This window comes from Mustela erminea, chromosome 3 (genome assembly GCF_009829155.1).
Source record: "Mustela erminea isolate mMusErm1 chromosome 3, mMusErm1.Pri, whole genome shotgun sequence".
Lineage (NCBI taxonomy): Eukaryota > Metazoa > Chordata > Mammalia > Carnivora > Mustelidae > Mustela > Mustela erminea.
The window spans coordinates 134,248,621-134,262,983 of NC_045616.1; the positions used below are offsets into that span (position 1 = coordinate 134,248,621).

Genomic DNA, 14,363 nt, shown 5'->3' on the forward strand with positions numbered 1-14,363 from the left:
AACCACACTGTACAACCTAAATCTGTACAATTTCTATTAGTCAATCATACCTCAACAAAAGTAAGAAGAAAATCTAAAATAACCAGAAAAACTTTAGGAAATGCAAATAGTTGCCTGGGAAGTGGCCTTACAAATAAGATGCATTACAGAATAAAAATTCAAAATGATCTCCATATACAGAAACACCAGGGAAAAGCCAGTTCAAAAGGAAAATGTAAAATCTTATATTATGTTTGTTTTTTTGTAGTTGTTGTTTTTTTTAAATTTATTTTTTATTTTCAGCATAACAGTATTCATTATTTTTGCACCACACCCAGTGCTCCATGCAATCCGTGCCCTCCATAATACCCACCACCTGGTACCCCGACCTCCCTTCAAGCCCCTCAGATTGTTTTTTAGAGTCCATAGTCTCTCATGGTTCACCTCCCCTTCCAATTTCCCCCAACTCCCTTCTCCTCTCTAACTCCCCATGTTCTTCATGCTATTTGTTATGCTCCACAAATAAGTGAAACCATATGATAATTGACTCTCTCTGCTTGACTTATTTCACTCAGCATAATCTCTTCCAGTCCCGTCTATGTTGCTACAAAAGTTGGGTATTCATCTTTTCTGATAGAGGCATAATACTCCATAGTGTATATGGACCACATCTTCCTTACCCATTCGTCCATTGAAAGGCATCTTGGTTCTTTCCACAGTTTGGCGACCGTGGCCATTGCTGCTATAAACATTGGGGTACAGATGGCCCTTCTTTTCACTACATCTGTATCTTTGAGGTAAATACCCAGGAGTGCAATGGCAGGGTCATAGGGAAGTTCTGTTTTTAATTTCTTGAGGAATCTCCACACTGTTCTCCAAAGAGGCTGCACCAACTTGCATTCCCACCAACAGTGTAAGAGGGTTCCCCTTTCTCCACATCCTCTCCAACACATGTTGTTTCCTGTCTTGCTAATTTTGGCCATTCTAACTGGTGTAAGGTGATATCTCAATGTAGTTTTAATTTGAATCTCCCTGATGGCTAGTGATGATGAACATTTTTTCATGTGTCTGATAGCCATTTGTATGTCTTTATTGGAGAAGTGTCTGTCCATATCTTCTGCCCATTTTTTGATATGATTGTCTGTTTTGTGTGTGTTGAGTTTGAGGAGTTCATTATAGATCCTGGATATCAGCCTTTTGTCTGTACTGTCATTTGCAAATATCTTCTCCCATTCCGTGGGTTGCCTCTTTGTTTTCTTGACTGTTTCCTTGGCTGTGCAGAAGCTTTTGATTTTGATGAAGTCCCAAAAGTTCATCTTCGCTTTTGTTTCCTTTGTCTTTGGAGACATATCTTGAAAGAAGTTGCTGTGGCTGATATCGAAGAGATTACTGCCTATGTTCTCCTCTAGGATTCTGATGGATTCCTGTCTCACGTTGAGGTCTTTTATCCATTTTGAGTTTATCTTTGTATACGGTGTAAGAGAATGGTTGAGTTTCATTCTTCTACATATAGCTGCCCAGTTTTCCCAGCACCATTTATTGAAGAGACTGTCGTTTTTCCACTGTATATTTTTTTCCTGTTTTGTCGAAGATTATTTAACCATAGAGTTGAGGGTCCATATCTGGGCTCTCTACTCTGTTGTTTTGTTTTTTTACCAACGGCACAGATATAAAGACAAAGAAAACCAGGTATGGCAAAAATCTATGGGGAAGGCAGGCAGCATAAAACTGGACTTTATAAATTGGCCACACACTCAATATGAATTCTCTGGGCAAGATGCTGTTGAATGGCCCCACTCCCATACCCTGGGGAGATGTAGCTTTTTAGGTTGATCACTCACCAGGAGGTGATCTGGACTCCTCTCCACTTGACACAGAGCTCAAAGGGCTGTATTCTTGGCTCCAGACAGTGAGCACAGGACTGTGTCTTTAAATGTGTGCCAAACGGAGATGGCAAAGACACCTCCGTGATGTCTATAGTAGACTAGGAGGTCCAGTGGTTCCTTACAGGGAAGCTGATGGCAACACTTGTCTCTCAACATTAAGGGAAACCCTTCTGTGATGGCACTTAGGAATGGTTGACAATGAAGCCAGCTGCCTTACAACGGTCCAGCTCTGCATCAGTGGCTATACTGAAGTGAAACTGGATGACCATGAGGGATGGAACAGAGGCTTTCTGAACAGGATGACAGGTTGGACTTGGTTCACTAACTCTAACAGATTCACAGTACCACATACATTTACGCATAGTAACCCAGTATACCCATAATAGAGGTATGTATGCATAGGACTTACATATGAGTACAAAACTAAAAAAAATTTCAAGGAAAACTATTTAACCTTACTCTACTCATTTTGCTGTTTTCTTTCTCTTCTTTTCTTTTCTTTTTGTTATTTTTTTCCCAGCTGGTAAGAACCCACTAAGTCGATCTCACCACCCACTGAAGTGTGATGAACCCGTAATCTGAAAAACACTGGAATCAAAGTTGTTTTCTTTTTTCCTAGAATACTTAAGTTGGAGCTTTCAACTCTAAAATTCTAAGAATAAAGAGAGCACATTTTGTCAGACACGGAGAGAAATCTATGGCTTACTGTGTCGTACAAAGTGGCAAATGAAGACTGTCTCACTTCAAACATGCTCTGTATACATCATGCTCTCTGGCACTGTCTTTCAGTCTTTGAATGAACCACATAAGACACACATGGGACACTGACTCAGGACATAGCACGCATATGTGCACACACACAACTGAAACATACGTCTCATAAAATAATCCCTAGTTTTACTATGTGTGATACTCTCTGGTATTCTCTCTTCCGTTCTATTTCACTTTTGAAAAACTCTCCCTCAGGCCTCCTCACCTGGTCTTACTACCTCCTAATCAATAACTAGTTCCAGTTTGAGAACCCTTTCTCTAGAAAGCTGGAGCTGGGCTGAGGAAGGAAGTTCAAGCATCAGACATTAACTAGGAAACTGGGCTAAGAATGGTTAAATTGTGCTAGGGAAATACTTTTGAGAATGGAATTCGTTGGTGCAGAAAACAGTCCTCCAGGGGATTCAGCAGAACATCCAGAATGGCCTTGACAGTAGAGGCCACTGGACTGGTCTGAGAGGGAGTGGACCAAAAGCCTAATTATAGTACGCCGGAGATATGTGTGGTCTCCCTCCCTCAGCATCCAACCTAATATCCCATGGTTTAATGTTTTCGGGAGAACCTTAGATGACTGGGAGGCTCCTTTCCTAAATATTTTCCTTCGTGCTATTCCTTCCAAGCATCATCTCAGAAACAGAACTACTCTGCTCAGGACTTTCCCATGCCTTAAATCTGATTCTAATATTACACTGATTATATCACCTTCTAAATATATATATATATATATATATATATATATATATATATATATATATATATATATATCTCCTTTCATACTAGGCTGTGAGCTCTTTAGGCATGCTGACTGTGTTGCTCATCTCTGTGTTCCTGGGAAAGTCTGGGCGATCTTTCAAAAATGCAAATACTATCAGTCTCTCTCCTGCTTAACACTCTCCATAGCTCCCTATTTCCTTTAGGACAAATGTGAGTTCTGTTATTATGCCTTTCTTGCTCATAGTCTGACCCTTTCTTGCTTGTGGCAAGGTATTATGCCTTTACTCATCTAGCCTTATCTGTTGCCTCATAGAGCTTCAGACTTTCTAAGCAATCCCAGGAGCATTTTCCTCTTGCCACCAAACCATCACTCAAGTAGCTTCTTGAGTCTTGACTCTTTTCATGCTGTGTCTTCCTCCCTTTTTCTTGGTTATCACCAAAGTGTCCTTCTTAGCTTCTGTAAGAAGCCTTCCCAGGCTCCTTCAAAACTGTATCAGATGTCACGCTGGTATTCCTCTAGGCCCCTGGTCCCTACCCCTGCCTGCACCACTCACTGCTGGAGACTGCGCTCTCCTCTGCCTTCCCCACTGGATTGTCCAAGCAGAGACTGAGCTGTTTGACCCCTAAATCTCTTGTACATGCTTTGCACAAAGAAGATATTCAATATGTGCATGTCTGGATGAACACAGGCACATACCAGGTATCTGATAATGGTTGGGTAAGATGAATTGAAACAGCTTCAAAATTTGGCCTTAAGAATAACACGATGTCCTAAATCAGGGGGTGGAAAGCTTCAAATAAAGTTTTTTGGGGACACAATCATGACCATTTGTTTAGGTATTGTCTATAACTGCCTTCTTGCTATGGTGGCAGAATTGAGTAGTTGAGACAGAGACCATAGATCTGGGAAAGCACAAAATACTGACTATCTGACCCTGTGAAAAAAAGTTTGCCAACCCCTGATCAGAGACAACAGTCTTCACCTTTGTGCCACTTCAACCGTCTGAGGAAGACCTATAAACCCTTCTCAGAATAATATTTTTAACTGCATCAAATAAAATACTTAGGATCAAAAAAGACACCAGTTATATTGAAAACACAGATCTAAATAATGAAAATTATGATTATGATAATAAGACACACATCTTTACTAATATATTAAGTAATAATACCTAGCAATGCATTTAGTAAGTACAATTATTTCAAAGTAGTGATAAGCATGACTGGAACCCTGAGATATGTATAACAGTTGTAACGGGATAAGAACATACTTGTGATTCCATCAGTGACAAAGCCACAGAAACTGCTAATACTACTGTGCTTTGTTGACCACATTCATATTGGAAGGGAACATTAAATTTCAGTTGATAAGCTAAGAATGTAGTTTTTGTCCAACCAAAGACCAAGGACCCCTTGAATTCTCTTCATGGGCTCCTTGGGAATCTACACACTACAGATGAAGAGAAGAGACATGATCCCACATTATCCAGGGCGAACACAAAAGGGGAAGAGAAAACCTCACACACGGAAGAGCCTCTGATTCTTTGTCCATTTTGCAGACTGGTTTTATGCAGGATTTGCTCCGTACTAAAATGAATTGCCAAGAAAAGTACAAAACCACTAAGTAGTCAGAGATTTAAAAAAAAAAAAAGGATGCATTATTTGACCTTCAACTTCAGCCTTCTTTCTTTAAGAATTGATTCAACCCAACCAAACGACAAACAGATGGATAGAATGGGGTGATAATAAACTCAGCTGGCAATGTGTCCCAAGCAGGACAACTGGAGAGCACACTTTCATTGACAGTTTACAAATGGTTCCCAATGCGGTTGCACAAGAACTCAGTTTATGTGACCTCCCATCAATCTGACCAGAGATTACATCAGGGTAACTCATGGTAGGAAGGATGGAATCCTTAAGGGATTGAATCATAAAACTGTAGGTCAGACCTCTGCAAAAACATTCAGGACCATCCTTCCCTTTGAGCCTACGTGGAGGAACTTGCTGGCTTCCAGAATGGCTGGGATCAGGCCTTAGTCTGGAAGGTGGTGCTAAGATCTTGGATTTGGAAACTAAAGATAAGAAAAAGGATTTTTTTTGTGAAGGGCCACTTGTTAATATGAAATCTCAGCTGACATCAAGCAAGCCCATTCTTGCTTATTTCTAATTCTGGTGGTGGTGGTAAGGAAGGCTTATACTTAAAGGGTGCAACTTCCTCAACACTTCTTGAAAGGAAAAGAAGATTTCTCCTTTTTTTCCCCCCATTATTCCCCAAATTAATTAATTGTATAAGAACAATTCTTTAAATATTTTAAGCTCTGTGCTTTAGGGGGTAGGAAAACCAACACAGGGCTACATCACTGTTAAATATTGTAGCCGTTTGCCCAATTATTGCTATAAATTCTAGTAACATGCTATGAAAAAAGTTGGCAATTCACTTACATATTATGAAGAGCTCCAAAACACAAGTTATAATTCAATATGAAATAATATAACAAGGGGAATTTCCAAGTTAGTTTTACAGTTTGTATTATTTGAAGCGTTGCCATCTACCGATACTCCTTTAATGATAAGAAAACAAAAGCAATAAATAACTTGGGATGGGGGGAGAGGAGAGAGATGTATGGTCAGATCCATGTTGAGTTTTGCCTGGTTTACACTACTGTAGTTAGTAAGGTGTATTGTGGCCTCTGAGATTAGTGGTAAAGGATTCGTTGATCCCCCTGCCTCCGGTTCATGTGTCAATACATTTCCATTTCCATGTGGCTTAGGGCAAAGAAAAGAACCAACATTTAAAAAAAAAAAATCTTCCATAAGCTACCTCTCTAAGTGCTGCACAGAAAGCTTTTCATCCTCCCAAGCCACCCCCGGTAGCCACTGTCATTATCCATGCTTTACAGTGGCCAAAAGTAGGGCTCAGAGAGCTTGAGGAACTTGTGCAACATTCCAGCTAGTTTGGGTATTCTCTAAATGCAATCCCATGACACTGCTGTGTCCAAATGTTCACCAGCACCTATGCAATGTGTGGTGTGTTCACCCCAGGCTAGGTGCTAGGTTCTACAAAGAAGAGCAAGTCAAGATGTTGCCCTCATGTCCTGCCGAGGAGGACAACCTTGGGCAAGTAATTAACTACAAGTGTGCTGAGTGTCGCAAAGAAATGTTACGGGTGTACCTAATCGTGTCTAGGGAGGGGGAAGGGGTTCAAGGAAGGCTTCCTGGAGGAGGTAGTACTTCAGCAGGGTTCCTGAAGGATGAAAAAGAGTTAGTCAGGTAAAGGGGCAGAAGAACTATCCTGGCAGAGAATGGCAAACATAAAGACTTCTAACCAGGAAAAAACAGGGCTCTATACAAAAGCAGAAGATACCTATCTCCAAAGCCATAATAACAATGGTTCACACTGACAGAGCACTTTTGTGTGCCTGGAACTGTTCTGTACATTTTGTGAGCATCAATGCATTTCACAACTCCATGAGGCAAATGAACTGTTACCCCCATTCTTCTGTCAGAGGCAAAGAGAAGTTAAATAATCCACTTAAGCTGACACAGCTTGGAAGTGGTCAGGGGTTTTGGGTGGGGGGGGGGGTTGGACCAGGGATCTCGCCCTAGAGCTGATGCAGTACTCACCTTTGTCATGAGAACAGCAGTCAGAGTCACTGGGGTTTAGAGGTGGTCCAGCCTGATTTTATACATAAGGAAGCTAAGAAATGTAATTGAGCAATTTGTGCCCAAGTTTAGAGGCCAGCTCCAAGCTGTGTCTTCTGATCCCACATCTGAACAAATTCTAACTTGAAAGATGAAACCAAGAATTGGATACTAAGTCTCAATTCTTTCTTTATTAAGTTTTTAATTCCAATATAGTTACCATACCGTGTTATATTAGTTTCAGGTGTACAATATAGTGATTCAACATGTCCATACAAGAACCAGTGCTCATCACAACAGGTGCATGCCTTAATCCCCATCACCTGTTTCACCCATCCCCCAACCCACCCACCTCACCTCTGGTAACCATGAGTTTGTTCTCTAAAGTCTCAATTCTAAATGAGAAACTTTAACCTTCAGAATCTGTGACCCTGACCATGAGTCAAATCACATCATTCCTTAAAACTACTCAAGGAAAATCCATAATCCATTCAGCTTCTATTCTGAATCCCAGATTTCATCTTCACTTTAGTAACAGCCTTTACAAGGTAACTTCCTGTGAGCAAACTAATTAAATTCATTTGTTACTTGCAGATTAAGGAAGAGTTTTTGATGGGATGGAAAGACAGATGACTTTGACAAAAATATCAATTTGTGAAATAATTTTTAAAATCCATCCAAATGTGTATGACCTTAAGATTCTCAAGAAAAACCAATCTGTAGGCACTGTGATCAGCTTAGAAGCAGCCCTGTGTGAAGATGAATTTTGCAAGTCTTATTATGGAAGGCATCTGCAACAGACCAGGGAATTACTTAAGTAGAAAGGTGTGAAAGAGAAAAGAGGAAACACACTGCTTTTTCTCCTTTATTAGTATAACTATCTTGGGCTGAGACTGAGATCAACACTTCTTGACCAATGTCCTTAACACATACATAGAATATTTTGAACTTTCACATGGACTCCAAATAAGCCAGTGATGACTTTTTTATTAAAAAGAGCCACTATCACTCATATGTGGAATTTAAGAAACAAAACAAATGAGGGAAGGGGGGAAAAGGAGGGTGGCAGACCAAGAAACAGACTCTTAACTGTAGAAAACTGATAGCTGCCAAAGGGGAGGTTGGTGGGGGGCTGAGTCAAGAGGGTGACAGGAATAAAGGAGGGCACTTGTGATGGGCACGGAGTGATGTATGGAAGTGCCGCATCACTATATTGTACACCTGAAATGAACAGTACACTCATGTTAGTGTTGGAATTTGAATAAAAACTTAAGAAAACATAACAGCCACTGAAAGCTTTATCTATCCTTTCCCGCAACTGTCAGTGCAAAGCTCGAATAATTTTAACCCATCATGTCACACATACAGAAAAACTATACTTAAGTTAAATGAAAACTTTAACCCACCTGACAGATAGCATACGTGGGGTGTGGCACCCCAACTGGAACATCAGAGATAAAGAATATTTTTCCAGACCTTTCCTTTTCATTGCCACCATAGTATATATTTTTTGCTTATGAGAAAGGCACTTACCCTGGGGAAATTCTTAGGCAGAAGGAGAAGAGTTTCTCAGATATTTATAGCCAAAATATTTCAAATCATAGGTAGCTATATTTATGCTTGTTTCTTATTTTAATAAACAGTAAGTATTGCTGCCCCCAAAGAAATTTTCAGTATCACTTTAGAAAAAGAAAATTCTCCAGGACTTTTTTGTTTTAAAAAAGCAGATAAAAGTTTTAAAAACACTGCAAAATATCTTACAGCATATAGGCTTACTAGAATCTGCCTCTTCAAATCTTTTCTACACTGATTAAATATTTTAAAAATCTACTCTTAGCAAGGAAGTGAAAAAATAACCCTCGGGCCAACTTCGGGGGGAGATCAGAAGATTACGTTCATCTAAAGCTTCATTCTCCCTGAGCCAGAGACCAAGTCACTGAGAGCACTGCTTCAGAGAGTCACCCTATGGATGTCCTCCATTTTAAGGAGGCAGAAGTTGGATGAGAAATAAGAAATTTGCTTGGTCTTAAGCCTATGACTCAAGAGAGCACCATAAATACATAATGCCCACTTGAAATATCACCAAAACCAGCAAACATACAGTCAGAACCCCCATACTCTGGCCCAGTATAATTGCTGTGGTTAATCTTTTACCAGCCAGTTAAATGCCTCTTTAAAAGCTTTTTGACAATTTCTTAACAATGCCTTTGAAACTGTCATCCTCACTGAATAAGAAGAACAACCGATGTATAAGTGCCTACCAAGGCAGAGAGAGGCAGGAGAAGCACATCTTCCAGAGACAGGACTTACAGGGGAACTGAAATCTGAAGATAACTCAGGAGCCTGATTTCTACAGTTTCTGAGTCTCGGTTCCCAAAGGCCTGCCTCTTGGCTACAACAAGAAACTTTCAGCTCACACAAAAGCCAGTCCCAGATGTTTGTGCATATGGGAGTTATCTGGGCAAAAGGAACTGAATGTTAACATGAAGCAAACCTTTCTGGGGAAAACAGAATAATGACTAAAGACCCCCAAAAGCTTTTCATACTAATTGCAGTGTCTGATTTAGAGCTCACAAAGCTCTCTCTAAAGATATCCGTGAGCACTCACTGGAATGGGATAGGCTCTGAGATGTTTACAAATGAATATGGGGATTTATTCTGTGGCCAAACATTAAATACCACAACAAGTTGTGAAAGCTTTCATTCTGGAACAACAGCAAACAGCAGCCCAAGATGAGGCCTCATGGTTCCTTCCCAGCAGGGATCTCGGAGGGCTGGGCCTATGCGCCCACCGTCTCAGAAGGCGAATCACAGACATGAAAGGGACATGTAGGGTTTCACAAAAAGAGCACCGCACTAGAAGTCAGGATATTTCTGATTGTGTTTCTGTCCCCAACCCGTCATTTTTACCTTGGCAAAGCAATTTAAGCACTTGAGCCTCAATTTCTTTCTTTGTAAAAGGGAAATCATGGTGTGGAGGGAAGAAAATGAATAGCCATTAAATGTCTATGATGTAGAAACACTTTGTAAAGACTGTAGCCAACAATGCTGCAATGAGGGTTACAGCAGCTTGCTATTACAGAGGAGGACATGGAGGTTCTGAGGTAAAATCATTTGGCCAGAGTCAAAAATTCTGGAAGAGATAATAGAGGCAGAAATCTTGGCATGGGGGCTGGATACAGGGGGCAGGAAGCTCCCCCCATTCCACCACGTTCCTTCCATTTGGAGCTCCAAGATGTCCAAGAACTCGGAATTCAGTTAGTTTTCCAGAACACTGTAAAGTTATATTTGTCAAGATAATTTTCTTTTTTTAAAAATTAGCAGTTTGTTAGAATGGTATATAATTTTTAAATGTTAATATATAAAAATCTAGGACCTAAGCCCTCAAACATTAGAGACTGCTCTGAATGCTAAAGTGCATTTTTCTTGGTAAAGAAGGAGAATTATTAAACGTAGTTACATAACACCCCTATATACTGTACACTCTCGTAGGTGTTAACATCTACAAAGCTCTTTCTCCTATGGGATTGCAGCCAATCCTCCCGACCACACACTGTAAGGCTGGAAAATTATGAACCGTATACTGCAGATAAGGACTGGAGGTCAATGTCTGGGGAGCCCACATCACCTCCCTTTGTCCCACTTCTGGTTTCAGCAGCAGCTGCAGTGTGGACCTCTACCTTGGACAGGCAAGTCTGAGAGCAATTCTGCATACTTCAGGAAGAGTTCAGTGAAATCAACCCCCATGGAAGACCCTGTTGCCTGCAGAAGTGACTTCGAGGACACAGTTATACATCCTCCTTTCCTGTCTCCCTCTCCCCACCTTCTCATTCTTGCTTCCAAATAAAATAACCAATGTGCTCTCAAACCCCTGTATCTGGCCAGCCTGTGGGGGGACCCCAAACTCTGAGAGGCGCTGAGGTTTCAGGATAGGAAGTGACTCACACCTGGCTTCCGGGCTGGCAAGTGATGGTGAAAGAGCTTTCTTCCAGTTCTTCTGGTTCTAAACTCAATGAATCCCTTTCATTGTCCACATTCAGTAGGGTACATGGGTTAAGAAACTGCAATTTCTACCTTTTGCCAATATGTCAGACTAAAACCAGTTTTCAAAATACATTCTTTAGCACAACATTAAAAATAAATGATAACCATCATATTTTCTGGGGGCTACATAGATGCCCTGCTGGGCTACCATGAAAAATTTTGCATTTCCCCAAATTTCAAAGTATTACATTTTGCTTTGCTGGTGCTAGACAAGTGCATTACAAATGTTAAGTTCTGGGGTGCCTGGGTGGCACAGTGGGTTAAATAAAGCCTCTGCCTTTGGCTCAGATCATGGTCCCAGGATCCTGGGATCGAGCCCTGCATCGAGCTCTCTGCTCTGTGGGGAGCCTGCTTCCTCCTCTCTCTCTCTCTGCCTGCCTCTCTGCCTACTTGTGATCTCTGTCTGTCAAATAAATAAATAAAATCTTAAAAAAAAAAAAAAAAGAAATGTTAAGTTCCCCTCAGAGTTTTAAGAATGAGCAAGCTGAAGTTTTAGGACTCTCAGTGCTTCATGTTTAACTACTACCAGAAACAGGATTAGAATCTTTTCTACCCCAGGCACACTCAGGCTTTGCCTACCAAATTTGTTCAGTGGAGAGCTAGTAGATAATCCTCGATAATGAGCATTGGTCTGGAGCTCTCCAGTGGGCGTCCTTTTCCCCACCTCATTTTCCCAGCATCTGCTTTGCCCCTTTTACATTAAGAGCACCACAATTTTCCTTGGAGGAAATAACCCTTCTGAACTCTCTCAATCCATGTACTTTGGTGTAAATAACCCACCAGGCCCTAGTTCCAGAGCTCAGAATATGAGCAAATATCTGATCAATTAGTGTAGCCTCTTCCTTGGCCATAGTGGTTGGCTCAGAGAGAAGGAACCCAAGACTGGCTAGTTAGAGTGGACACTGAGACGCCAATGGGCCCACTGAGAAATGGCCACTCTTTTCCAGGGGGGAGTTACGCTAGAGGATGGCAAGTCTTTGGTGTCTGGCAGCCATCTTGCCACCACACCAGAAAAGCCTACTTGAAAAGGCAGCCAATAAAGGGGAAAGCATAGCACAGAGATGGATGGAGACAAACGGCTGCTTTGGCACATATCAGATCCTCCTGAACCTAGATTTGCCACTGGACTCGAGAGTCCCAGCAGTCACCACATTCCTGCCTCATCTTCTAGGCTTCTGCCACCTGCTAGTCAACAAGTCCTGCATGAAACGAGCTCTGTCCTCAGGCATTAAAGGCACTCAGAGCAGCACTTCTCTGAAGAAACAAGGATCTATTTTCCACTACAGATGAGAAGGCTAGGAAGTCAAGCCACAGAGCAGGGCTAATCAAAATCTTGGCAGAATCACTTTGTCCCAGCTTCAGATAGCTTCGGGAATGAGGTGCTGAACTAGTCTCTTTATGGATCCACGAAGCAGCAGGCCTTAGACAAACACCACCACCTTTACTGGAGGGAACACTAATTTCCCAGACCCGTGTGCATCTGTCAGCTGCTTCGGTTCACTCTCCAACTCAGCTAGAGCTCAGAGGAAGGGCCTTAGATTAGGAACTCCTTTTGTTTGGTGTGTGCATGTATGTGTGTGAATGGGGGGGGTGGGGAGGGGAAGGCACATGTGTGCCTTCTTTTTGTTTATTTTTGTTTACAATTACATAGCAGCATTGAGAATCCATGTTTTTCTATCTGTAAGATTTTGGAAGAATTCCTCATTATTCTTCTACCTTCTGATAAGCTAAGTAACAAGAACTTGAGAGGTAGATAAAAGAAAAAAGTGGAAACCAAACCAAGACACCTGCCTCATGGCATTAAGGATGTGGAGGAAACAATGACTTATATTTGTTTGTTTTTCCCCTTCCTCAAGAAAAATCACCACCAAATATTTAAACTTCAGGTATAATGTTCCAAAGCCAGGGAGGCAAGTTTCAAGCTTGAAATGTAGGCAGGTGTGTTGGCAATGATGCCTAGGGAGTTTTCAGAGCCTAGAATAGTCCTGATGGTAGAGGGGAGAAGAGGAAGACGTAGGGTGAGCACTGGGTTTACCAGATGACTTGGGTCTGAAGAGGTGTGGGGATAGGTGCTGGCCTGGGAAGAGAGTATAAATACAGGTCTTCAAGCCTTTGGCTTCTCTTAAATACACATGCAGTGGAGACAATACTCCACATAGTATTCTGTCATGTTTGGAACACTTGAGGTCAATACATACTGTTTTTGAGTGCGACACACAAACTTACCTGATGAATTCCACAGAATAGTACTGAATCGGGGAGCTTCCTTCACTCTTTCCAGGTTTCCAAGACAGAGCCACCTCAGAATCTGAGACCACAATGACATGTGGCTGCTGGGGTGCTGTCGGAGGCAGGCAGGAATCTAGGTGGGACAGCAAACACTTAAGAGTTGACTTTGTGGTGGTCTTACTGCTGAAGATGTTTAATATATAAAAAGCACATGTGCTTCCTACAGTTTAAACATCTCTATTCAGTATGGTCATTGGGGAAAGTATATGTTATGGTGAATGCTGTGAAGTGTGTAAACCTGGCAATTCACACAGACCTGTACCCCTAGGACTAATAATACATTATATGTTAATAAAAAAATTAAAAATTAAAAAAACAAAAACAGAAACATCTCTATTCAGAACAACCTCCAAATCCAAGCCAAACAAACACAGAAAAATATACCATGTAACATTTGAAATGAGAACAGGGCTTCCCTCCTTCCCTCAATGCCCTGGCTGAAATCTAACTAAATTAAGACCACGCCATCAGCTCTGGGACACACAATAGTGAATACCCTTTAAAATCCTCAACTAAACTCCCACCTCCTAGTAACCTTCCATCTCTGTTTGCATGTTGGAATGGACACTCGCAAGGAAAATGAAATGCATAACATCACTCAAGTTCAATTTTGTGCGTGTGTGAGTGTGTGTGTGTGTGTGTGCATATGTGAGTGCACACGCATGTGTGTGTGCGTATGTTGCCCCAGCCATCAGAATGCATACCAGTGGTAGGATGTTTGGGACATACCCTCCCACCATCATGTATAAAGATGTAAGAGTCACCCACAATCTTATCGCCCCAAGGAAACTGCTATTACTATTTTCATATCCAGAGTTTCACATCTCCTAGCCTTTACTCACACTATTGCTTATGCTGGAAACATTTTTTCTTACTGTCTCTCCTAGAGGAATCCTATGTAGTTTTCAAACTTTGGGCCAAAAATATGGATCTTTCTAAAATCTTCCCTCAGCCTATGTATTGAGGTCAGGAGGAGGGCTCCCTCCTGAGTGCTCCAGAGCCCGCTCAGATGGCCTGGAGCTGCTCACCTACCATCTGCTT

At 41.5% G+C, this 14,363-nt stretch overlaps 1 protein-coding gene across 2 annotated transcripts in view; it reads right to left on the reverse strand.

Moving 5' to 3' along the window:
- Positions 1–14,363, reverse strand: part of EGFLAM (EGF like, fibronectin type III and laminin G domains) — a 184,717-nt gene that overhangs the window by 88,497 nt on the left and 81,857 nt on the right. For both annotated transcript variants that reach the window (XM_032337564.1, XM_032337565.1), the window contains one exon: positions 13,260–13,395. In XM_032337564.1, the coding sequence (XP_032193455.1) occupies positions 13,260–13,395 (136 nt within the window). The remainder of the gene's footprint in view (positions 1–13,259; positions 13,396–14,363) is intronic.